Below are 26,619 nucleotides of genomic sequence, written 5' to 3' on the forward strand. Positions count from 1 at the left end.
ATACATGGAATACAGCGAGATACATTGAAATACAATGAAAAAAGACAGTGAATACAATGAAATATATGGAATACAAATGAGATACATTGAAATATAATGAAAAAAAGGTAACAGACTCTTCAAGTTCATCAGCCCCAAACTTCGTCCCCAATCCACCGATATCTAGGATGCTGCCATGTGGGGCGTCGCCACAGGTTAAATGAAGACAGTTGTTGAAGAAGCACCAATTTAAAGGATCAAATGGAAACTAGAGACAGAACTTCTTCAGATCTCACAAAGCAAACATAAACAATCAATGCAAAATCTAAGAAAAATTTAGAATGTGTAGCACAACTGTGTGAAAGAAATCGCCGACTTGAGGAGGGGGTTAGGGGTGACACAACAATGAAGGGGGGAAGTGGTCAACGGCCGCATCTAACGCTGGTGGAGCACATCCGCTGCTAGGGTTTCTAGAAGTAGGGGAGGAAAAAACTGGGGGAAAAGAGAAGAAAGAGGAAAGAGAAAGGAGGAGAGAGGGAAGAGAGAGGGAGAAAGAAAAATAGTATACAGCGTATTTAATGGCTTAAAGGTAGGAAGTGGTCATAAATAAATATTTTGCTATAAAAATTAAAAGATAACTATAAGCGTAAGCATGTGATTTTTTCCCTATACGAAATACTCCTATAAAATCCCAAGAAAATAGGTTTTCTGTTAATTATTTGTCATTTTTAGGAATTTTGTAGAATATTTTTAAATTATTTGCATTTCTATGCATGTTTGCTTTTTATTTAAATCATGAAAATACAAAAAAATATCATGCATTGCATTTAGGATTTGTTTTACATTTTTTAGAATTAATCAAGGATTGTTTGTTTTATGAAAATTTGGAAAATCACAAAAAATAGCTTGTAGACATGTGATTTTTGACCCTCCCCGAAATTTCACCCATTTTAGCGTAAAAATTTAGTTTAAGCCTAATATCGCTATTTCAGCTAATTTTGACTCTTTTACTTTATTTTATTACAAGAAAATAAAAATTACAAAAAAATAGTTTCGTTAATGTTTTATAGTCACTTTTTTAAATCTTGAAAAAAAATACCAAAAAATAGTTTTGTTTTAATAGTCAGTCTTATTTTAATAATTATTTTTACTTAAGTAGGGCTAATTAATATTTTTGATAATATTTCTATATGGATAAATTTTTAGTTAATTAAGCTAATTTTAAGCATAGCTAAGTCATAAAGACCCAAATTTCTGGCTCATTCCTTAAGTCCAATACCCAATACCCATTAAGCTAACCTTAGGGACCCTTCTAGAGTCTTCTTTGGAACAAAAATAAATAAAAATGACCCTAAGGACTTAACACAAAAAGACCTACGGACTAATTGGCAAAATACACAAAATAATAACCTAAACCTAGACTCTACATAAAGAGAACACCTAAAAAATCTGGGGGGAGAGACGAAAATACACATAAACTAACGCCTAAAAGCTGGACGGATCCGTCATTTCTTCAGCCACAGACACACAAAAACAGCAAGAAACCCACCTGTTGACCTTTATTGTCCTTCCGCCATTTTCAGTAGTCTCAGCTATGAAAAACCCATGAAGATCTCCATTTTTCTCCCTAAAAAATCAACAACATTCCCTATCACCTAAAGTCCAGCCGAAACTACCCGGAAAACTCCATTTCCGGCCACGGAAGTGAGCTAAAAACTAGATCTGAAGCCACCATAGTTGCTGCCCGGAAACAGCCATTAAACCCCATTTAGAAAGCCTTAAACCAGTCCCCATTTTCCGAATCGAGTTTGTCGCATGGCTATGTTTCGAGCCTGAGGTTTCCATTGGAGCTCGGAGAAAGTTCCCTGTTGGTTGACTTCTTTTGTTGCTCATCTTAGCCGTTGCCCCGTTTGCTCTGTCGAGTTGCAAATTTATCTTTGGATTCATCTTTAAGGTTAGTCTCGTCCCTCCATTTTTCTTGCTCCGTTTTGGTGTGATCATGTGGATCCGTTGATATATGACTATCAAATGGCTGCTTTGTTCCAGTAATATGTCAAGACTAGTTGCTGAAATTGAATAAGTAATCGGTTACTATTTTGGAATTTCACTGATTAATGACAGTCAATGGACACTCTTCATTTTATTGAATTCGTCTTCGCTGTGTTCGAAAAGGTGAAAATTAAGAACTGAGTAAAACATGAATTTGTGATGATTTGAGCTTTTGGATGAATTTTCATTTTGCTTTATTAGTTTCTGTCTTAAGGTCCATGTCCCAACACTTTCCAATTTTAGCGACCTTGTCTACTCATAATTTTATTTGACTGATTATGTGAGCTGATGCTCTTTACTTTGCTCTTGGTACGATTTTGTGTTTATATACTTAATTTTATGTAAATCGTTTGAGTTTAAATTAAATAGTTTGTGGTTGATATATCATTTTATGGTGTGTAGCCTTAGAGGAGTTTACTGTCTTTTGAGCAATTGCTCCATGTAGTTGATAACATAAAGGTGAATCGAGTCTTAAGACACTCTTTTGGTAAAAGAAGATGTTTCGAAATTAAGATGCAAGAATATAAGTTGGAAATTGACGAGAAGTAATAGGCTGTGCGATTTGTGGGCTAAAAATAAAAAAGGATTAGACTAAAGTGATATTGGGATTAAGTAACGACGTCAATTGAATTTTGCAATGATTGGAGTTGTACATTGTTTAGACCTTGCTTATGGATGTGGTTTTGGATCCTTAGGAGCATGCTTAGGCCTTTAATATTCATAAAAACGCGTAATTGCTTTAGGCGCGTTATTTTAATAAATTAACTTCCTAAACTCGAGTGCGCATTTATGTGACCCAAATCCGAATCCTAACAATGTTATATAAAATGTGTTGCGGACTGCGGGTGCATTTATGTGACGTGGTTCAAGACGCATTTTAGATGACGTTGAATCTTTCAAAAAAAATATCTAAATAAAAGCGGTTTTAAAGTTAAAAATACACATAGGTTTTAAAGTGTTTTAAGATAAGATAATAGGCCAATTATAACAGTTGAGAGACCGTGCTAGAACCACAGAACTCGGGAATGCCTAACACCTTCTCCCGAGTTAATAGAATTCCTTACTCGGATTTCTGGTGCGCGGACTGTTAAACAGAGTCAATCTTTTCCTCGATTCGGGATTTCAATCGGTTACTTGGGACAACATAAATCTCCAAAGTGACGACTCTGAATCTTTTAACAATAAATCTCGTTTCGATTGTCACTTAAATTGAAAAAAATTCCCTATACATCCCTTTATGCGGGTGTAGGTGAAAAGGAGGTGTGACAGCTCTGGCGACTCTGCTGGGGATAAGAACCCGGAATCTCTGGTTCAGGGTTTAGAATTCGAGCTTAGATGAATTATTGTATTTGGCCTTATCTGTTATCTAATTTTTTTACATGTTTGGGCCTAATGTATTAAATGAGACTTTTACCGCTTTGATATTATCTGAACTGTATATAAACTGCTACGAAACCCTTTTCTTCTCATCTTCGGGGATGTGCTCGCTGGTCGAGACTCTCTATTCTGCTAGTGTTATACCTTGAAATAAAAAAGAGGCTCGGACAAGTTATTAAGCCGGATGGCCTTTTGGTTTCCGGTACGTAGCCCCCTCCTCGGCTTGAGTTGTCCGCTCGGGTACACAAGTCTAGAACGATATACCCAGGTTTTTAGCTTAGAATAACTCTGCCTCATGCCAAATCCCTAGTAGGAACGTTTGTTTGTATCATTTGCATTTGACTTTGGGGACTCAACACAGGGATTGGGTCCGTCTAGGACAGGTGTACCCAAATTAAAAGACCATCCTGATGCATCTTACGTGCTACTTAAGTATCTATCTATTTCGGCTTGCATGTTGACTGGCTTCTAGAATAGGGAAAGAAAATGAAAAAAAGAGAAAAAAAAAGGAGAAAAAAGAAAAAAGAAAAGAGAGTGAGAGGTAGGTATTTGAATTACCCTGAAATTCTGTTGAAATTTTGAAAAGAAAAAAAAAAGCCATTTCAAAATAAGTCATATTTTTCTGTTGCGTCAAAACGGGCGAACTACGCGGGTCTGATTCTCACCGGATGTGAGATACGTAGGCAAACCTCATCGGTTCCGGCCCATAATTTTCAAAAAAATCCAAAAATGTTTTCGTTTACTTCCTCTCTAAAAAAGTCTTTTTTAGAACCCAATTTTCAGAAAAAAAAACAAAAATATTTTTCATTACTTGCTTCTATAGAAAGGCTTTCTTTTAGACCCTAATTATTTTTTAAAAAAAATATACAAAAATATTTCTTTTAATTTCTTCCAAAAAATCCAAAAATATTTTCACTCTTCTTTCAAAATTGAAAAGAAAATTCAAAATTCAAAACTATTTTTATTAGAAGCATTTCTTTCATAAATTCAGAATAAAATTCCAAAAAATATTTTTTTTTCTTCTTTAAAAGTTTTTCTTTCGAAATTCCAGAGGAAAAAATTCAAAAAAAATATTTTTTCTTTAGAAGTCTTTCTTTGCAAAAATGCTGGAAAAAAAAATCAAAATCCAAAAATATTCTCTTTCTTCTTTAAGTCTTTCTTTCGAAAAAAAATAAAATGAAAAATTCAAAGTCTAAAAAAGGGAGTTAGTTTATTTACTTTATTCATGATCTTCCCGAACTACGCAAGATCTGATTCATGTTCCCGCATGATACGTAGGCAACCCACATCAGGTTCGATCAACCGTTTAAAAAGAATGATGAAAAAAAGGAAAGAAAAACAAAGGTGAAAAAATATTGATAATAATAAGGACCGACTAAGTCCATTCTAACATGTTTTGTTTTGAATTGTAAAGAAAGTTGAGGTGGTCGGTTTGTGGTAAGCGGCCAACACAAGATCCAAGGAAAAATGATAACTGACATCGAAGTTGTTACAAGTGCTCAAGAGACTCAGGGTCAAAGGGTTCAACAAGAGTCTATTGTGGTTGGGGAAAATAGAATATTGAAATAGCAAATGACCAAAATGTGTCAAGCATGGGCCAGTGGTCAAGGGCAGCCTCGTCATGAGTCACAATTTGCTACACAGCAAGAGCAGTACCACTCTCCTGAGTACCACTCGTACTCGTTTGATCTTCCTGCAAACATTAAGAAGCCTGCCCGAAAAATGGTACAGGAAGAAATGACCCAAAGAGTGAAAAGTTTAGAACAACGGTTGAAAAATATGCAAGGGTTGGCAGGTCAAAAGAGTGTTGCCTTCAAAGTTCTATGTATGTTCCCCGATGTCCATTTGCCGCCTGGTTTCAAGACTCCCAAATTTGAAAAGTATGGTGGACATGGAGATCCCATAGCCCACCTAAAAAGGTATTGCAATCAACTAAGAGGTGTGGGAAGAAATGAAGAATTGTTGATGGCTTATTTTGGGGAAAGCCTTACGGGAGTAGCCTCCGAATGTTTTATGGATCAAGACACATCTCGCTGGTATGTCTGGGATGACATGGCACATGCCTTTGTCAAACAGTTCCAATACAACATCGACATCGCCCCAGACCGCATTTCCCTTTCAAACCTGAATAAGAAACCAACTGAATGTTTCAGCGAATATGCCATTAAATGGAGAGAGCAAGTAGCTAGAGTTAAGCCACCTATGGATGACCACGAGCTAATCACTGTGTTCCTTCAGGCACAAGAGCCAGATTACTTTCAAAATATGATGTCTGCAGTGGGTAAATCCTTCTCAAAAGCAATCAAAATAGGGGAAATGGTTGAGAATGGTCTTAAGACAGGCAAAATTATATGTCAAGCAGTTCTCAAAGCTGCAACTCAGGCTGTCCAGATTGAATCTGATAATTTTAGTGGCACGAATGAGATGGATGAAGAAATCATGATGACATCAGGGTCGAGAAGAGGTCCGAGGAGAATGTCTCAAAGGTATGGCCAGCCTCGTCTGTTTTCCAATAACTCCCTTGAGCATTATTATCCACCTTAGAACCCACAATACTCTGTTGCTCCACCTCAGTATGTTGGCCAGCCACTAAAATACCCCAGAAGGCGAGCATGAGCATCTCCACCAGCCTACACAAAATATTCAAGTGCCCTATAACCCGCATCCAAGCCAGGGGTATAGAAGGGAACAAAGGTTGAAAGATAATTTTAAGCCAATAGGAGAGTCCTATGCAAGCTTGTTTGAGAAGTTAAAGCATCATGACATGATTGCACCCATTCCTCCAAATCATGTGGACCCACGTGCAAGAAGCTTTGACTCTTCTAAAAGGTGTGAATACCATTCCAATGCCCAGGCATAACATTGAAAGCTGTCGGGATTTGAAAAGAGAAATAGAAAGGATGATCCAGGAAAACCTGATTGTGATCCAAGACAGTGACGCCAAGAATATCGTGCAGAATCCTTTACCTGCACATGATGATGCACACTTTGTGGGGATAATGCCCGGTGACGTGGAGTATGAGAATCTTCTCGGGAACTTGTCGACTGAAATTGGGGAAGGCCATGGTGATTTTGATGAGGAAATTTGTGGCTAAATGTCAAGCTTAGCAATTGAAAAGTCATTCTCTCCTCATTAGGAAGGAATCTTGGTAGCTTGTTTGATGTTTTTTCTACTATCTGGGTTATTTCAGGGTTGTCATCCAGATTTTATTTGTTTGAGTCAAACCCTTCTATCCCTCCATTCTGTTTGTGTGAGTCTTGTCTGTCTGTTCTGTTAACTCGGATTTTAGGTTGTTTGTCTTATTGTCAAACCCTTTCTTCCTTTACTCAATAAAACACAGTTTGTCCTTTTGTGTCACTCTGTTCTTATTTCTTTTCGCGCTAGTTCTAATAACATGACATGCATGCGAAAATTTTGGCCAGATCTTAGAAACTGATTTATTCTGGAGTTGGATAACTAAAAAAACACTTTTGAGGATGAATAAAGAGTTGAAATACTTTGAAATTAAAGTCGAGTAAAATTCACCTTCAAATCATTGTGAAGATCAGGCTTCATGATATTTAATCAATTGAAGTTTGTTGGAAAGTTTGACATTAAGGGATGGAAAGTGTCTTGTGACCACGACACACCAAGAAGACAGACATGTTCGTCAATGCTGTAATCGCGAAAAGATAACATGATTAGTATTCTCGAGGCTGGGAGGTCCTTTTCTGCTATCCAAATACTCTATACCCTTTGTTACCCATTCTGAGCCTGTGTTATTTTCTTTGACCACCCTCTTTTGGAATCAAGATTAGATTCAAGAGTCAAAAAAAAGAAGAAAAAATGAAAAAGAAAAAAACAAAGAAAAAAAGAAAAGTCCATGCCCCAAGAGTACAAACTGGGGCAGCTTTTAGAAAGTTCTAAGAAAAAAAGAGAATTGTAAAAGATCGGTGCCCTAAAAAATAGAAGTCGAGGCACCTTGAAAAAAAAAAGAAAAAGATAAAAACAACAGAAAGAAAAATAAAAAAAATTAGTTAGGTCAGATGTTTGAACTACGTTCGACCTGATTCCCTACAAAATAAGGATGCGTAGGCAGCCTCACGGTTCGATCCAACTAAATAAGAATTTAGAAGAAAATAAAAAAATAGAAAAAAATAGAAAACTCCAAAAATCTCCAGCATCTGAAACTGTGGCAAAGATTTTATTTCATTTTTGAAAGAGTCTATTCCAAGAGTTGTAAGTCTATAACCCCTCACTTTGAGTTTATTTTGAGCCTTCATGACGTCCTTTCTTTCTAACCCTATCCAAAATCCTTCCAAATAAAGACCTCCCGATATGCCTTCAAGAATGCCAAAGACGCATGCAATGAGAAACAATTGTCACACGACGTAGAACATCGTCGAGTTGCTCACAAAAGGAGAGAAAGAAAAAGAAAAAATGAGAGAGTCTTATTAGTGAAAACCCTCACGGGCACTGTAAGGCGACGGTAAGGAAAGATAAATAAATGAGAGAGACTTGTTGGTGAAAACCCCTCGGGCACTACTTGTCGAAAGTGAGTCGTGAAGCTGATGCGAAGAATTGGCATAAACAAGCCCGACTTCAAAGGTCATAAGAATGGTAAAAGGGAAGATTGGATTAGTTTGATGGATCAGGCCGTTGAGTCCAAAATGCATGTCATGATCATTAAGGCTAGTTATATAAAAAAAATAAAAATAAAAAACTCTTCCATCTGTCTTTCGACAGGGGGCATTTTTTGTTAATACTTGTTTCTTTGCATCATTTGTGTCCTTCACTTTGAGTCAGTCCTTGACAAAACAAGCAAGAAAAGATTTCAAAATCTGCTACCAGCTTTTCAGTTGCATAAAGTAAAATTGGCCTGCACTCAGTTGTTATTGTCAATATACCTTGAAGATTCATACAAAGGCTTCCCCAAAAAGACTCTTCTCAGCCTAATCGGTGCAAGAAAGATAACTGGTGATTCTCTTTGATAGAAAAATTTCTCAAAAAGCAGAAAGCCATTCAAGATATCGGAAAAAGTCACCTAAGCAAAGATCTCCAGTTGGGATAAGACAGATCGAGCCGCAAATACAAATGGTACTGGGTGTGAAGCAATTAGGGTTGATGCAGAGCAAAAGTCTCCTAAAGCTGACTCAAGCTGATTGAGCAGAAGCCAAGCTGCCCAAAGACTCAAGGCCACAAACCGACCACCATTTTCAAAATTGACATATTTTTCTTTGTATGAAACAGGAACAAAGCGGTGCAAGGAAAGTGATTCAAAAGGAGAAAAAATGAAAAAAATAAAAAAAATAAAAAAAGAGAAGAAAAAGAAAAGACGAGAAGAGCCGACAAAGGGAAGTTTCTCAAATCTTTGTCTTTATTTGTCTTGCTATTGTGCATAAAATCTTGCCATTGATCTTCACATTTTTTCTCCTAGGATAAAAAGTCCTAGTCTGATGGATTTTCCTCCCAATCGAAATCTTAGTCTGATGAATTTTTCTCCTAAGATAGAAAACCTAGTCTGATGAATTTTCTCCTAGGATCGAAATCTTAGTGTGATGAATTTTTCTCCTAAGATAGAAAACCTAGTCTGATGAACTTTCTCCTAGGATCAAAATCTTAGTCTGATGAATCTTTCTCCTAAGATAAGAAGACTTAGTCTGATGAATTTTCTCCTAGGGTAAACGTCTTAGTCTGATGAATCTTTTTCCTAAGATACCAAAAAAACAAAACAAAAAAAAAAGAGAAAAGGACCTAGTCTGATGAATTTTCTCCTAGGATTAACGTCTTAGTCTGATGAATCTTTCTCCTAAGATAGAAAACCTAGTCTGATGAATTTTCTCCTAGGATATTTTGAAGAAAAAAAAGAAAAAAAAAGTAGAGGAAGTTTGGATAAGAAAAAACGGGTCAATTTTTAGTTTTCTTAAGATTATCAATGTTTAGTTTTCCTGAAATCAGGGGGGCTGTCTGGAGAATAGGGTGAGTTTTTACTTTAGTCAAGCTTAGTTTATAGTTTTCCCAGTCTATTCTACTCTCATCATTGCATCAATAGTACAAGTGGTTTACAATTTTGCTAACAACTCACAAATCTTCCTAGTGCAAACTGGGGCAAAAAAATCTTTTGTTTTGTCTGTTTTGTTGTAATCAGGCGCCCACCTGGAGAACAAGGGAAGATAACTCAAGTTTCAAGGGAAAGCAGTTTTGAAGGAAGACAACTCAAGTTTCAAGGGAAAGCAGTTTCGAAGGAAGACAGTTCAAGTTTCAAGGGAAAATGGTTCAAGGTGTAAGGGAAAACAGTGTCAAGTAACAAGAGAAGACGGTTCAAGTTCAGCAATAAGGCGCCCACCTGGAAAAAAAAAGAAGGGGGAATTCAATTCAGAATGCAATTCAGGTCAGCAGTCCAAGATGATCAACAGAAGTTAGTCACAATCCAGAATAAAAAGAAAAAAACAAAGACAAGAAGTGAATCCAAATGCAGAAGTTAATAAAAGATGTGAGCTGCTCAAGACAGAGCTGAGGTCACAAGCTCTGCATGTCCCGTCTTGGTTTGAAAAACTCAAGAAGATTGAACCAACACCTGCGGGTAACAAGCATTAAGATTCAGATCAGAGTCCGCATGAAGAACCAACCAAGACTCAAGATCAAACTTCAGAAGACTCATAGATAGGAATCTTGTAACTCGTAGCTGATAGGCTTAGTTAGCCTTTTTTATTTTTGATTTTGATGTAATAACAGGACCGCGAACCGGAACCTCAGCGGAACGGCACCTCGACCGGCTCTCCACCTCGGCACACTCCATCATCTCACTCACCTCTGAACTACACGTGGCCTGATTCTTTTATAGCCAAGGATATGTAGGCAGCTCAGATACCAGGGCTCGGTCACATTTCCCTTTTCTCTTAGTTTTAGTCTCTCCAAATAAGGGTCGGGTCAAACAACTTGTCTAGTCGTTCTTTGTCTGAAAATACTTCGTCTTTCCAGTCAAAGAGGGACAGTTGTAGACATGTGATTTTTGACCCTCCCCGAAATTTCACCCATTTTAGCGTAAATATTTAGTTTAGGCCTAATATCGTTATTTCAGCTAATTTTGACTCTTTTACTTTATTTTATTACAAGAAAATAAAAATTACAAAAAATAGTTTCATTAATGTTTTATAGTCATTTTTTTAATCTTGAAAAAAAATACCAAAAAAATAGCTTTGTTTTAATAGTCAGTCTTATTTTAATAATTATTTTTACTTAAGTAGGGCTAATTAATATTTTTGATAATATTTCTATGTGGATAAATTTTTAGTTAATTAAGCTAATTTTAAGCATAGCTAGTCATAAAGACCCAAATTTCTGGCCCATTCCTTAAGTCTAATAACCATTAAGCTAACCTTAGGGACCCTTCTAGACTCTTCTTTGAAACAAAAATAAATAAAAGAGACCCTAAGTACTTAACACAAAAAGACCTAGGGACTAATTGGCAAAATACACAAAATAATAACCTAAACCTAGACTCTACATAAAGAGAACACCTAAAAAATCTGGGGGGAGAGACGAAAATACACACAAACAAACACCTAAAAACTGGACGGATCCGTCGTTTCTTCAGCCACAGACACACAAAAACAGCAAGAAACCCACCTGCTGACATTCATTGTCCTTCCTCCATTTTCAGTAGTCTCAGCTATGAAAAACCCATGAAGATCTCCATTTTTCTCCCTACAAAATCAGCAACATTCCCTATCACCTAAAGTCCAGCCGAAACTGCCCGGAAAACTCCATTTCCGGCCACGGAAGTGAGCTAAAAACTAGATCTAAAGCCACTATAGTTGCTGCCCGGAAACAACCATTAAACCCCATTTAGAACGCCTTAAACCAGTCCCCATTTTCCGAATCGAGTTTGTCGCATGGCTATGTTTCGAGCCTGAGCTTTCCATTGGAGCTCAGAGAAAATTCCCTGTTGGTTGAGTTCGTTTGTTGCTCATCTTAGTCGTTGCCCCGTTTGCTCTGTCGAGTTGCAAATTTAACTTTGGATTCATCTTTAAGGTTAGTCTCGTCCCTCCGTTTTTCTTGCTCCGTTTTGGTGTGATCATGTGGATCCGTTGATATGTGACTATCGAATGGCTGCTTTGTTCCAGTAATATGTCAAGACTAGTTGCTGAAATTGAATAAGTAATCGGTTACTATTTTGGAATTTCACTGATTAATGACAGTCAATGGACACTCTTCATTTTATTGAATTCGTCTTCGCTGAGTTCGAAAAGGTGAAAATTAAGAACTGAGTAAAACATGAATTTGTGATGATTTGAGCTTTTGGATGAATTTTCATTTTGCTTTATTAGTTTTTGTCTTGAGGTCCATGTCCCTACACTTTCCAATTTTAGCGACCTTGTCTGCTCATAATTTTATTTGACTGATTATGTGAGTTGATGCTCTTTAGTTTGCTCTTGGTACGATTCTGTGTTTATATACTTAATTTTATGTAAATCGCCTGAGTTTAAATTAAATAGTTTGTGGTTGATATATCATTTTATGGTGTGTAGCCTTAGCGGAGTTTACTGTGTTTTGAGCAATTGCTCCATGTAGTTGATAACAGGAAGGTGACTCAAGTCTTAAGACACTCTTTTGGTAAAAGAAGATGTTTCGAAATTAAGATGCAAGAATATAAGTTGGAAAATTGACGAGAAGTAATAGGCTGTGCGATTTGTGGGCTAAAAATGAAAAAGGATTAGACTAAAGTGATATTGGGATTAAGTAACGATGTCAATTGAATTTTGTAATGATTGGAGTTGTACGTTGTTTAGACCCTGCTTATGGTTTTGGATCCTTAGGAGCATGCTTAGGCCTTTAATATTCATAAAAACGCGTAATTGCTTTAGGCGCGTTATTTTAATAAATTAACTTCCTAAACTCGGGTGCGCATTTATGTGATCCAAATCCGAATCCTAACAATGTTATATAAAATATGTTGCGGACTGCGGGTGCATTTATGTGACGTGGTTCAAGACGCGTTTTAGATGACGTTGAATCTTTCTAAAAAATATCTAAATAAAAGCGGTTTTAAAGTGAAAAATGCACATAGGTTTTAAAGTGTTTTAAGATAAGATAATAGGCTAATTATAATAGTTGAGCGACCGTGCTAGAACTACGAAACTCGGGAATTCCTAACACCTTTTCCCAGGTTAACAGAATTCCTTACTCGGATTTCTGGTGCACGTACTGTTAAACAGAATCAATCTTTTCCTCGATTCGGGATTTCAACCGGTGACTTGGAACACCATAAATCTCCCAAGTGGCGACTCTGAATCTTTTAACAATATCCCGTTTCGATTGTCACTTAAATTGAAAAAACTCTCTATACATCCCTTTATGCGGGTGTGGTGAAAAGGAGGTGTGACATAGCTCATTTTTACATTTTTTGTCTTTAAATTTTTAATTTATTGATTTTTCTTTTTAATGTATAATTAAGTGATGTTTATAATTTTTGTAATTAGGTAACTAGTTAAATTCCACTTTTTAGATTAATTTGGGATTTTTCTTTTTAATTAAAAAAAGAGATTAAAAATATAATAAAAGAATGAGGGAAAATGATTTTAAAGGGGGTCTAGCACACTTGGGCTGCGCCCGTAAACCCTCAGCCCAAATACTCCCCCATCCCAGGAAGAACCAGACCAAACCCGCTCCACCGACCCACCCGTTTCCCCTTCATATATAAAGCCCTCATATAAAATTTCCCCTAAAATACAAACCCTAATCCTAGATATAGAAATGGCGCCCCACTGTACTATTCATTATCTTCCTCGTCAAACTCGATCCTCAACTTGCCTGAAACTCAAGCGAGTTCACTCAAATGGGTCCCCCTCCTCTCCACGTCACTTTATTCCAACGATTTCTGTCAGAGAAGGAAGAATATTCGTGAATTTGCATGATTTGTGTACTATGGAGCGATTTACTAGATGAATAGGAGTCATGGATGGATGTAAATCGATCCATGCTTTCCATTTATCCCTAAAATCGTTCAAAAATGAGGGGATTTTTTCAGATTTTTGGGCAGAAGCTTTGAGATTTTTGAGGGTTATATATAAGGTGAGTTTTCTTGTTTAAGGGGTAGGAGAAAAAATCAGAGAAAGATCTAAGAAAAATTTTCGAAATTTGAGGAGATTAAAATTTTCTAGGGTTCTTGAAGTTGTCACTTTCTTCATGTCGTTTCTTTTTAGTTTGCTTCTCTTTAGAAAACACACAAAAAAGCACAAATGGTCTGAGTTCATTTTCATTCGAGTTTACTTCATTTCAAGAGAAAATTTCAGAAAAAAAATTACTAAAACAGATTTCTTAGCATTTATTCTTTCTCTTGATTTCTGGTTCTCAAAAGGAAGCTTGATTAAAGTTTAAGTTGGAGTCGAGTTTGTGTTTCAAAATTTCAGTGTTGATTTGGTTAAAGTTCGTCGATTTCTGTTTCTTGTTGCTGTTCGTTTCAAGTTTTGAGTTGCAGCTTTGTTCGAGTCGGCTTAGATTGTTGTAATCACTGAAGTTTCGCTAATTGAAAGCTCTAATTACAAGTTCATCTCTTCACTCCTTCTTAATTTGTTCTGGTATTGATCAAAAATGTGATGATGGTTGAGACTTTGTTAGATTGGGAGTGTTTATGAGCTGGTTCATGAGAAACCAGCCTGTGATGCAGTTTTTTTATCTTGGCTCCGGACACATCTTCCTTATTCTATTTGTTCTGTGTGTTGCGATTCAGTCAGGTTATACTTGTGTTGCCTTGGTGTTTACTGGTTAATGGTGTATAAATTCATTTTGCATTACCATACAGAATTCATGTCTGTTCTTAAATTGATTAAAATTTCCAAACGTTGAATGCTAAGGTTGAGTATATTCTGGATAAGCCAACAACTTTATAAAACATGAGCGTCACACAAATTTTAATAAAATACACTAACTTTCACAAGCAGCTTGTATTTAGTTGATATCCACATTGACCATCTAAGAGCTACTGTTGATGTTAGCAAGTAGTTAAGAAAAAACATTTAAGACGTGAATCATGATTCTTTTGATTGCATCTGAAGTAAAAAACATCAATGGTGAATAATGAAACAAAACTGGAAAGTAGAGAACAATTTGAGCAGTTAGTTTCACTGATTTTCTTTGAGCTCAAAATGTACCTGTGAGAGAATGCAAAGTAGTGACTACATCAAAAAAGAATTGTTCTAGAGTTAACTTTCTTTTCTTTTTAATGTATTGACTATATGTGTATGGTGAATGTGATATCAGGAAATGTGTGTCTTCTATAACTATTACTCCTTGTTAAGTCATATGTAACTGACTTGTTATGATATCAGTAGATTTACTTATGTTTAGATGTAGTTTAAATATTTTCTTTTGTACAGTTTTGTTGCTTATACGGCCCTGCCATCCAAGAGAACAGAGTGATTAATTTTTAGGCTTGCATATCACTGTTGAAATGCATCTATCTTAGTGTTTCACAAAAGAATGTGTCACACATAGGATTAACAAGATGACTGAAGTTGGTTAAAACTAAGTCAAATTGAATGTTAGTTTAAAGTCATTTACCTGCTACATGCTAATATTTTCATATAACCGCAATATCAAGTTAGTAGTAATTTTAATGGTTATTCATTCAGGGTACAGCGTTTTACTGGTTATGGCATTGTATCTTTTTTCTGTGATCTCTTACTTTAGGCCCTAAGTTCTAGCCTGATAGCTTGTTGAGTTAATTAATTGTCATGGATGATATAAAGGGTTCCAATTGACCCCACATTGCCTTAAAATTTTGGTTTGGACGTTCATATGCTTCAAGTCACGTTTTTTTATTGATTGATTCTTCTGGTTGGTTTTGCTTAATAGAGCAGGGATGGCTATTGTTAATGGAATGTGTAGTTTTAATTGGCAATTAAAAAGAGACATTGAATCATTAATTTGGCCTGAACAAGCTAATCGTCCAGTTTGTCCCTTACTAATTTATTTTCGCCAAATATAATTCTAAATAGAAGGAAGTTTCTATGCGTAGCTTGCTTTAGGCGCATAATTAATTCATTATAACTACGGGTACGTTTCCCATGACGAGGTTGTGATAACTAGTTTTAAATTAGATTAAAAATAGGAGCACCTTAATTTTGCCCCCTTTAAAATATATACCCATTTTTTTCTTAAAACAATTTGAGGTGTGCCACGCTTAAAACTATAATACATGGCCCTCACGAAATTAGATCAAGAGCTAATCCTTTTAGAAAATAACTTAAGGTGCGTCATACATAAATAAAATCCTACAATCTATGGCCCTCACATAAATATAAAATTAGTATAGAAATTGCCTTGAACTTTCGTAGTTTGCTTTAGGCGCGTTAATTAAATAATTGCCATAGCTATGGGTACGGTTCCTGTGATGTAGTTGTGACGCTTAATTACTAAAATCTGGGGGTATATTTATGTGACCCGGCCATAATTTAATCTTCAAAAATTAAACATATTGTAGATCGTGGGTACGGTTCCCGTGATATGATTCGCAATATGTAACGGTAATTATTAAAAGTGATTATAGAGTTTAAAATGCACCGTATGTTTAAAACATGTAGTAAATAAGATAATAGGCCAATTAAATAGTTTAAGCAACTATGCTAGAACCACGGAACCCGGGAATGCCTAACACCTTCTCCCGAGTTAACAAAATTCCTTACTTAGAATTTCTGGTTCGCAGGCTTTTAAAATAAAGTCGAAATTTCCTCGATTTGGGTTTTTAAAATAAACCGGTGACTTGGGACACCAAATAAACTATCCCAAGTGGTGACTCTGATAATTTAGATAATCCCATTTCGAATAATGTCACCTTAATTGGAAAAAACTCTCTTATATACCCCTCGGGTGTAAAAGGAGGTGTGACAACTATGGCGACTCTGCTGGGGAACAAAACCCAGAACTTCGGTTCAGGGTTCAAGAATGTGAGCTTAGAATAATTTTTATAATTGGCTTTTATTTATTATCTTATTTTTATTGCATGTTTGGGCCTAATGTGCTAAATATCGCTTTTTACCGCTTTGATATTATTTGAACTGTATATAAACTGTTACGAAACCATTCTCTTCTCATCTTCGGGGATGTGCACTCTGGAGTGACTCCCCTTTCTGTTAGTGTCATACCTTAAATAAGAAAGAAGCTCAGACAAGTTACAAAGTCGAATGGCCTTTTGGTTCCCGGTACGTAGCCCCCATCGGCTCGAGTTGTCCGTTCGGGTACACCAAGTCTAGAACAATATACCCAGGTTTTAAACCTAGAATAACTTAACCTCATGTTGGATCCCTAATAGGAACATTTGTTTGCATCATGTGCATTTGACTTTGGGGACTCAACACAGGGGTTGGGTCCGTCTAGGATAGGTGGACCCCATAATCAAAAGACCATCCTAATTAATATTTTATGTGCTACTTGTACAATTATTTTCTTCGGTTTGCATATTGACCGGTTGCTAGAATAGGGAGGAAATTGGGAAAAATAAAATTGAGGTATGAGAGAAAATAACCCACCTTTGAAAAAACCTGTTGTCCAAAGTATACCGAAATTCTGCCGAAATTTTGAAAAAAAAAAGAGAAAAGGAAAATGGTTTCAAAACATTTTATTATGTCAAAACTGACTGAACTACGCAAGTTTGATTCTCACCGGATGTGGGATACGTAGGCAACCCTCAGCGGGTCCAACTCTATTTTTTACAAAAATAACCCAAAATATGAATTGTTGTTATTTTGTCATAAATAAAACTAGGTGATGTCGTTCTTGTCTAAATAGCCCAAAATATCCCCAAAAGGACGCCGGAAGGCTGTTTTTGGAAGAATAACCACCTATTACCCTTTTTCAAATTTTTGGCTATCTAGCAAGACAGTCCTAAAATCTTCCTTTGCAAAGTGTAGAAGGGCCGTATTTGCAAAAGTAGCCGTGTTGTTTAAATTTTTGCAAAATTGACCACTTTTATAAAATTCGCTTTGTTTTAAACCAATCACCTTAATTTAAATGTGCAGAATGAGCACGAGTCAAAACCTGCCAATGAAAGTCATGACCAAGATTCCTTTGGAACTGTATATGTGGTGGGAAGATCTGGGTAAATCAGGACGAGATGTGGTCAACCTTTACTTGGGGGGTCTCACAGGTTTATTGAAGATCAGGCTTAGAGGAGACATAATAAAGGTACTGGTTACGTTTTGGGATCCAGCTCACAACGTGTTTCATTTCTGGGACTTTGAACTCATGCCCACTTTAGAAGAGATAGTCGATTATGTTGGGAGTACCGAAGCTTTGAGATATAAATACTTGGTTGCTCCAAGAGCCGTCACTCCGCACAAGTTTCTAGATTTGCTAAAGATAAGCAGGGGGTCCAATACCCAGATTTGGCAGCTGGTTTTTCCACTCTGCAGTTCATATACTAGTGATACAGACACATAAGGGGGCTCGACAATTCAGAAAGCAAAATTTGCAGCAAAGGGAATCAACTAAAATGGGAAGAACGTAGATGCTTCGTTTTCATGGTGGTATTTCTGGGTCTTCTAGTGTTTCCTAGGAAAGATGGGAATATCGACGTACGGATAGCCGGGGTTGTCAACACTTTGCTTACTCGGGCCAAAAGCACCCTCGCACCCATGATAGTGTCTGAAATATTCCGAGCTCTCACAGCCTGCAAAGCCGGAGCTGACTTTTTTGAAGGGTGCAACTTGTTGCTACAAATGTGGATGATTGAGCATCTATGCCATCGTCCTCAGTACATGAACTATGGGTCGATGGGAGAAAACTGCATAGAGAAGTTTGATACAAGGGTCTACGGGTTCAACATGCCAGAATAGGTCGCAGAATGGATATCTTGCCTCCGCTTCTTTACTGCAAATCAAATAGAATGGGCGTTGGGTTGGCTTCCTATTGATGAAATCATATACATGCCAGTCACCGGTCCCCACTTCCTACTGATGGGTCTCAGAAGTATCTAGCATTATGCCCCATACCAAGTTTTGAGACAGCTAAGGAGATGTCAAATAGTGCCCAAGGATGAAGACCTTAACCTTCATGTGGTCGAGATTCGTTCCGATGGCCAGTTTCACAAAACAGTGGTTCGCCAGATTTGGAGTGAGTGCCAATATTTGACGGCAAATACCCGAGTACGTGATCTATCCAGAGGTGAAGTCTCACCCGGTTACCTCGTCTGGTACCGAAGGAAAGTCGAGTTTGGAAGGCTAGCTAAAAAACCCCACCTCCAAGAGTTTGTTGAAGCATAATAGAGGAATGGTTGATAAAAGAAAATGAATATCGGGCCACTATCAGCAGGTTAGAAGGGCAGATCAGAGACCTTAAGTTCGATAGTGATGTGCAAACCATTGCGGATGAGGGTGAGAAGAAAAAATTAGCCCAAGAAAATGAAATCCTCTAGGCCCAGATCCAAAAGATGAAGATAGCTGCTGAGAATCCAGAAAGAAGTCGAGCAGATGAAAGACTCATTAATGGCCTCAGGAAGAAAATATGTGAGTACGGGGATGATTTAGAAAAATCCGAAGGCAGTTTGGCAAGAGCTCAGGCATAGTTGGCAAAGAACGCCGAGGGAAGGGCAGAGTTTTTCGACAATTAAAAAGGAAATACGATGGAGAAGTCACAAACCTAAAGAAAAAGCTGACTACCATTGAGAATGAGATGGCTAAACAAGCCAAAAGCTTCAAAACTAAGAGAGAACATTGCTACGATTTGATGGCACAGCTAGAGGGAGACCTACAACATTTACAAGAATAGAATCATACAGCCACCCAGGTCTTAGAGGCTAGATCTCAGCAGATTGGGTGTTTGTTGCAAGAAAAGGGCATCATCAGGGAAAGGGTTAGCAGAATCGTCGACTATATTGTGATGAAATGCAACAAGTATGAGGACATGACCAGGTCCATGTTCTTCGCCATAGTAATGATATTTTTCCGCCAAATAATGGAGGATCTCTATCGCCTCTAGGATGACATGGGGCGTAGGCCCGCAGCAAGACCATTTGGTGTTCCTAGGACAGGATTGGAGGCACTGATGTACTCCTGATTGTGTTTTCTTTTTCGAGTCTATATTTTTATTCCCTAAAGTTGGTTTCGAATATGTATTAAGTTTTTAATTCTCAAGTACGTAGGATCGAGTCTTTGTAAGAGATAAAAATTAAAGGTCTTGTTTTAATGAAAATTTGAAGAAAAAAACAAAATGTTTTATTTATTTTGCATTTTATTTCTTGAACTACGTGATGATATGATTCACGCGACGTCGTGATATGTAGGCAATCCTCATCGGATCCGGTCATAATTTTTTGTAAATTACTCAAATAAAAGAGTAATGTGGAAAAGAGAAAACCAAAAGAAAAGAGAGAAAACAAGGGAAAGAGAATGAGAACAAGAGAAAAAATGAGAGTGCAAAAGAGAGCAAGAGAGAAAATAGGGGAGGTAAATAAAGCTGGGATGAGACATGCAATCGTTGCAAAACATATAGAAACACATTTAACTGTATAGGTGCATCACACCCCAATGTGCGATTTCCTATGTATTAATTGCTTCAAACTAACCGGTTTGTTGTCTACTGTTGAGTATAGGTTCTATTTTTTTAAAGGTGGTTGGTTTGTGGTAATCTGGCTTCACACCCATACTTTACAAGATCCAAGGGCAGTGTAAAAATGTCATCAGAAGGTCATCCCCCAACAATTCCTATCTCAGAGGATAGCCCACTATCGGATATCCCAACCTCAGAGTCAGCGGTAACTGAAGAGAACAGGGCACTACGCCTCCGAGTGCTGGAAATGTGGGACGCCTGGTCTAATGGGAGAGATCCGCCAAGTGCCATACCCGGTTTCCCCGAGCTACTTCCCAGAGCAAGTGGAAATTCCAATGTCCCAATAAATTACCCGAATACCCCACTTAGATACCCCACCATCTCAGCTCACTTCACTGGAACACCTTCTGAGGTTCGCCCCCAGGTAGTTTCGGGAGTAACCTCCAATATATTTACCGCACCACCAACCTCGGCTGCAGTACAACCAATTGTGCCCAGGCCAAGCTTTGATCCATCATCATTCACTTTCCAAGTACCATCTTTTCTACCAGAACCTACCAATTTCACCACTAATTCTTACCCTCAACAACCCCGGTACGAGTTTACTGCGGGACAGGAGAAGGCTACAAAGAACCTCGAGCAGGATGAAATCACTCAGAAGATGAGGAGCATGGAATAGAGCCTTAAGAATATACAAGGCTTGAGAGAACAAAAGAGTGTATCATATGCTGATTTATGTATGTTCCCGCACGTGCATTTGCCCTTGGGTTTTAAGACCCCAAAGTTCGAAAAGTATGACGGGCACGGCGATCTCATAGCCCACCTTAAGAGATATTGAAATCAATTAAGAGGGGCAGGCAGAAAAAAAGAGCTCCTAATGGCTTATTTCGGAGAGAGTCTAATTGGAATTACATCTGAGTGGTACATGGATCAGGACAGATCTCGTTGGCACATTTGGGATGATCTGGCTCGAGATTTTATCAGGCAGTTTTAGTATAACATAGACATAGCTCCCGACAGGAATTCTCTGTCGAATCTCAAGAAGAAGTCATCGGAAAGTTTCCGAGAATATGCTGTTAAATGGTGCGAACAAGTGGCCAGGGTCAAGCCCCCGATGGATGAAACGGAAATGGTTAGTGTTTTTATACAAGCCCAAGAGGCTGACTACTTTCAGAATATGATGTCTGCAATGGGGAAACCATTTGCTAAGGCCATCAAGATTGGTGAGATGGTCGAGAATGGTTTGAAAACAGGGCGCATATTGAGCCAATCTGCCATAAGAGCTACATCCCAAGCAATTCAAAGCGGGTCTGGAGGTGTAGCAAACAGAAAGAAGAAAGAAGAGGTGGCGATGGCAACTTCAAGTCTGAGAAACCCCCGTCCACCCAGAGGTTACTTCCCTCCAAGAACCCCACAACATTATTATCCTCATCGGGATGTGGCCTATGTTATGGCTCCTCAGCCATACGTAGTAATGAACGCCCAGCCATATGCTCGGTCACAACAATAGTTTAACCAAAACCGAGCTCAATTTCCTAGAAATAACCCTCCTCACTAAGCTCAGTATAATCCCCGACCTCCACAAAATAACTTCCCCTACAATGCCCGTGCTCGGGAGCCATCCAGAAGAACAAACTTCATGCCTATTGGTAAATCATACTCTAGCCTTTTCCCTAAACTGGTCCAAATGGGTTTGTTGCAACCCGTACCCCAAACCAGGCAAAACCCAGAGTCGCCCTCCTACCAACCCGGTGCTCGATGTGCTTACCATTCGGGAGCGGAAGGGTATGACACTGAAGACTGTTGGACTCTTAAAAGGGCAATTGAAAAATTTAATAGAACAAAAGAGAGTAGTGCTGAAAGATGAAGAGGTCCCCAATGTGACCAACAACCCATTGTCGGCCCACAACAATGTGCCATTTATTGGGATGCTTTGTGAAGATAAAGAGTTTGACCCATCCCTGAAAGCCATCATTGCCATAGCCGATGTGGAAAAGAAGCCAAAGGCTGCCGCAAAGCTAGATAAGGGGGAAAAGAAGAGTAGCTCCACTCCTCGAAGTGAAGAAAAGATTGCGGAAAACAAAACAGTGGCAGTGCCCCCTAAAGACGCCATTCTTTATGTTCCCCAAGCTTAGAGGAAAGAACAATTGGCGTTGAGTCCTCCTAAGAGGTTCGAGTTGAACAAGGGGCCCAAGATTTATGTACCCAAAGGAACTTATGTGGTGCAGGGACCAGTGATACCACCTAGGCTGAACGAGCCCGTGGTCATTAGTCGCGCACCACAAAGGCCTATGAAAGACCGCACTGCAGTCCCTTGGAACTACAACAGAGCAATTGTGATATACAAAGGGAAAGAAATTGCATGGAAAGTATATGAAACTAACACATCTGGGAGGTACCTCAATCTGGAGGAAGTAAACAATGCCAAGTAGAAGCGCTTCCCGCTCAAAAAGCCAGTTAGTGCCGAAGAAGCAGAGGAATTCTTTCGTAAAATGAAAACTGCGGACTATGAGGTGATAAACCAACTCCGGAAGTCTCCTTCACAGGTCTCACTCTTGTCTCTACTGGTCAGCTCAACTGAGCATCAGAAAGTGTTGATAAAAACCCTCAATGAAGCTTATGTTCAAATTGAAACCACTGTGGAACAACTAGAGAGGATGACAGAAAGATTCTTTGCATTCAATCAGATTTCCTTTAGCAAGAATGATTTGCTCCCGGAAGGGGCCGCCCACAACAAAGCCCTTCATTTGACAGTTAAATGTGAGGAGTATTATGTGAAAAGAGTCATGGTGGATGGCGGATTGGGGGTCGACATATGCCCCCTCTCAACTTTGCAAAGAATGGAGATTGGGATTGAGAGAATCAGGCCTAACAATGTATGTGTGTGTGCCTTTAATGGCATTGTAAGCACGTGATTTTTGACCCTCCCCGAGAATTTTCACATTTTTAGCGTGAATATGTGAAATTGGGTCTAGTATAGCTATTTTAACTATTTTTTTACTTTATTTCGTTGCAAAAAGAAAAATTTCAAAAAATATATATATAAATTTTAGTTTATGTATTTCTCATAAACTTGAAAAATAAAAATAAAAATTGTACTTTATTTTGGTACTTTATATAAATTCGAAAATTACAAAAATATAGTTCTATTAATGTTTGCAGTCATTATAATTTTGAAAAAATACAAAAAATATTACGCCATATTTTTGTCTTTATTAAAGAACGAAAATTACAAAAAATAGTTTTATTAATATTCTATAGTCATTTTTAACTTTGAAAAATACAAAAATATTACCTCATATTTTATCTTAATATTTAAAAATGAAAATTGCAAAAAAATAGTTTTATTAATATTTTTGTAGCTATTTTAAATCTTGAAAAATATTTAAAAATATATAGTTTTGTTTAAATACTAGTCTTATTTTTGGTAGTTATTTTGCTTACATAGGACTAGTTAAGCAACGTGTTCCTATTTCACGGGTCCGGGCAAAAGAATAATATTCGGGTTCAAACTACCCGGTTTTAGGCCTAATTTTCGGACCTAGTCCATAATAAACCGTGTCCAGGACACGTGGGGAACCCCACCACGCGTGGGGGACATATGCTTTGAACCCCACCACGCGTGGGGCTCATTTTCATGGGCATTGTATTACAAAAACACGAACAGAATTTGAAAAGAAGGGGACCAACGAAAACGGACTGTGGAGAATTTTGAAAACATATACTACTGTTCCTCTTTCTTCTTAAAAAAGAAAAAAGGAAGAAAACTCCAGGGGCTCCCATCGCCAAAACCTCCAGGCAACCACCCTCCTCCGACCAGCCTCCTCCATCGCCTGAAACCACCCACATCCATAACCAGTCCGTCACCTTCTCCAGCACCCCCCTCGAACACAAAAACCACCGGACCCCCTAACCGTCGTCCTCTTCTTCAACTCACCAAACGACGCCATAACCTTCGACGTCAACCAGTCCGTCACCTTCCCCCAACCCCGACTCGACCACTCACCACCTTCTCAAACACCATCTTCAACGACAACAACCCATCCATCAAACCACCCCGTCACCTCCACGCCATAACCACCACCCACCAGCTCCCTCTCCGTCCCCCGATCATCGTCGCAACCTTAGGTCCTCTACCCACGACCAACCTGAACCACTGCCCAACACGACCTTCCCGACAGCCCGTCGCAACCAACTCCCACCTCCGTCAACCACCGGCAGAATCGACAAAGCCCACGACCACTCCTTCTCCTCCAATCTCCATCGACACCGTCCAAACACCACTGCTTCAGCTGTACTGTCCAAACACGACAACCAATCAGCCATGTTATCATTGTTCTTTCACTGTCGTCGTGCAGTGCGTTGAGGTCGTCTTTGTTCGTCGAGGTTCGGCGCGTCGAGTTTGTTCGGTGAAGTCGATGTTGAGGTTCGGTCCATGGCTCTACGCGTTTCTGTTTATTCAGGTTAGTAAGCCTCGATGTATTGGGTAAAGAAATTTTACGTTCAATGTTCGAAGTTGCAATATATCGATTGATATGATAATTTTCTGCTTATGTTTCACCGTATGCATTTTAGTTCATTTTTGTGTTATGTTATTATCGTTTACTTGATGTCATTTGATTTAGTTGTATTAGTAGTCCCAAGACACAGTTTGACGTTGATTCGCTCGTCCCTTCATTGTCTTAGTGTACTTGGACAAAATTAGTATTAGTACTTGTTGTTGCTACGCCCGAAACACTCATTCGCTTAACTCCTTTTATCAAATCTTGACAAGTTATGAGATTGTAGTTGTAAAGAAGCCGTAAGGTTTAGTATTGTTAAAGACATAAAAATGGCATCCTTTTAAAAAAATAAAAAAATAAAAATAATAATAATAATAATAAAGAATAAAATGAGACGAGCCTCGCCGAATAAAAGGGACAAATTGCGGGGCCCTCACAAAATATATGTATTAAATACTTAGATTCCGGGATGGGCCGTTTAACAAATTTCACGGCCTTCCCCAAAAGTAATAATGCGCTAGTTGCTTTAGGCGCGCCTTTAATAATGTTATCTCCCTAAACTCGGGTGCACATTTATGTGACCCAAATCCAAATCTCAACGAAATCGAAATGTGTCTCTAATCACGGGTACATTGACTGTGACGTGGCCTGAGATGCATTTCCATGACGTTGCAAGTTCTAATAAAAAAATAAAATGAGACGAGCCTCGCCAAATAAAAGGGACAAATTGCGGGTCCCTCACAAAATATATGTATTAAATATTTAGGTCATTCGAAAAAAAATAGTATTAGTGCAGGCTGTTACTACTACCGAAACACTCATTCACTAAACTCCTTTTATTAAACTTCTAACAAGTCATGGGATTTTAGTTGTAAAGAGGCCGTAAGTTTTAGTATTGTTAAAGACATAAAAATGGCATCCTTTTAAAAAAACAATAAAAAAAATAAAAATAATAATAATAATAATAAAGAATCAAATGAAACGAGCCTCGCCAAATAAAAGGGACAAATTGCGGGGCCCTCACAAAATATATGTATTAAATATTTAGATTCTGGGACGGACCGTTTAGTAAAATTCCACGGTCCTACCCAAAATAAATACGCTAGCCGCTTTAGGTGCGCCTTTAATAATTTAATTTCCTTAAACTCGGGTGCACATTGATGTGACCCAAATCCAAATCCCAATGGAGTCAAAGTGTGTCGACGACCACGGGTACATTGATTGTAACGCGGTTCGAGATACGTTTTCACAACGTTGCAATTCTTGATAAAAACGGTAAATGACAAAAGCGGTTTAAAAGTTAAATTTTGCACATAAGTTCACACTTGTATAAAATCAGATAATCAAGCCGAATATAACAGTTGAGCGACCGTGCTAGAACCACGGAACTCGGGAATGCCTAACACCTTCTCCCGGGTTAACAGAATTCCTTATCCAGATTTCTGGTACGCAGACTGTAATATGGAGTCATTCTTTTCCTCGATTCGGGATTAAAATTGGTGACTTGGGACACCCTAAATCTCCCAAGTGGCGACTCTGAAATAATTAAACCAATCCCGTTTCGATTGTCCTTTAATTGGAAAAAACTCCCTCGCGCCCTCCCGGGTGCGGAAAAAGGAGGTGTGACAGCTCTGGCGACTCCGCTGGGGAATGACCCAGAACCACTAGTTCAGGGTTAAGAATTCGAGCTTAAAATAATTGTTATTATTTGGCTTTATCTATTATCTGATTTTACATGTTTGAGCCTAATGTATTAAATGCTGCTTTTACCGCTTTGATATTATTTGAACTGTATATAAACTGTGCCGAAACCCATATCCTTTCTGAGTCTTCTGAATCATGAAGAAGGGTGTACTTCGTACGACTTCTTTTCTGTATAGTGTCAAATCCCAATTTAGAACGAGGTTCGGACAAGTTGCTAAGCCGGTGAAGCTTCTGTATTCCCGGTACGCTGCCCCCCTCGGCTCGAGCTGTCCGCTCGGGTAAGCCAGGTCTAGAACAAATACCCAGGTTATGAACTTAGTATGACAAAACCGCTGCTGGAAATTAAACCCAGAACCACTGGTTCAGGGCTCAAGGATTCAAGCTTAGAATAATTGTTATATTTGGCTTTATTATCCGATATATATTGCATGTTTTGACATAACATACTAAATGTTGTCTTTTACCGCTTTGATATTATCTGAA

At 38.2% G+C, this 26,619-nt stretch overlaps 1 protein-coding gene across 1 annotated transcript; it reads left to right on the forward strand.

Moving 5' to 3' along the window:
* The first annotated feature begins 1,421 nt into the window (after positions 1 to 1,421).
* Positions 1,422 to 22,955, forward strand: LOC107792149 (uncharacterized). Its single transcript, XM_075254459.1, has 2 exons — positions 1,422 to 11,419; positions 17,404 to 22,955. Exon 1 carries the CDS (start codon positions 4,978 to 4,980, stop codon positions 5,947 to 5,949), a length of 972 nt encoding a protein of 323 aa, XP_075110560.1. The 5' UTR covers positions 1,422 to 4,977; the 3' UTR covers positions 5,950 to 11,419; positions 17,404 to 22,955.
* Positions 22,956 to 26,619: the final 3,664 nt, after the last annotated feature.

Source organism: Nicotiana tabacum, chromosome 1 (assembly GCF_000715075.1).
Source record: "Nicotiana tabacum cultivar K326 chromosome 1, ASM71507v2, whole genome shotgun sequence".
In the NCBI taxonomy this organism is placed as follows: domain Eukaryota; kingdom Viridiplantae; phylum Streptophyta; class Magnoliopsida; order Solanales; family Solanaceae; genus Nicotiana; species Nicotiana tabacum.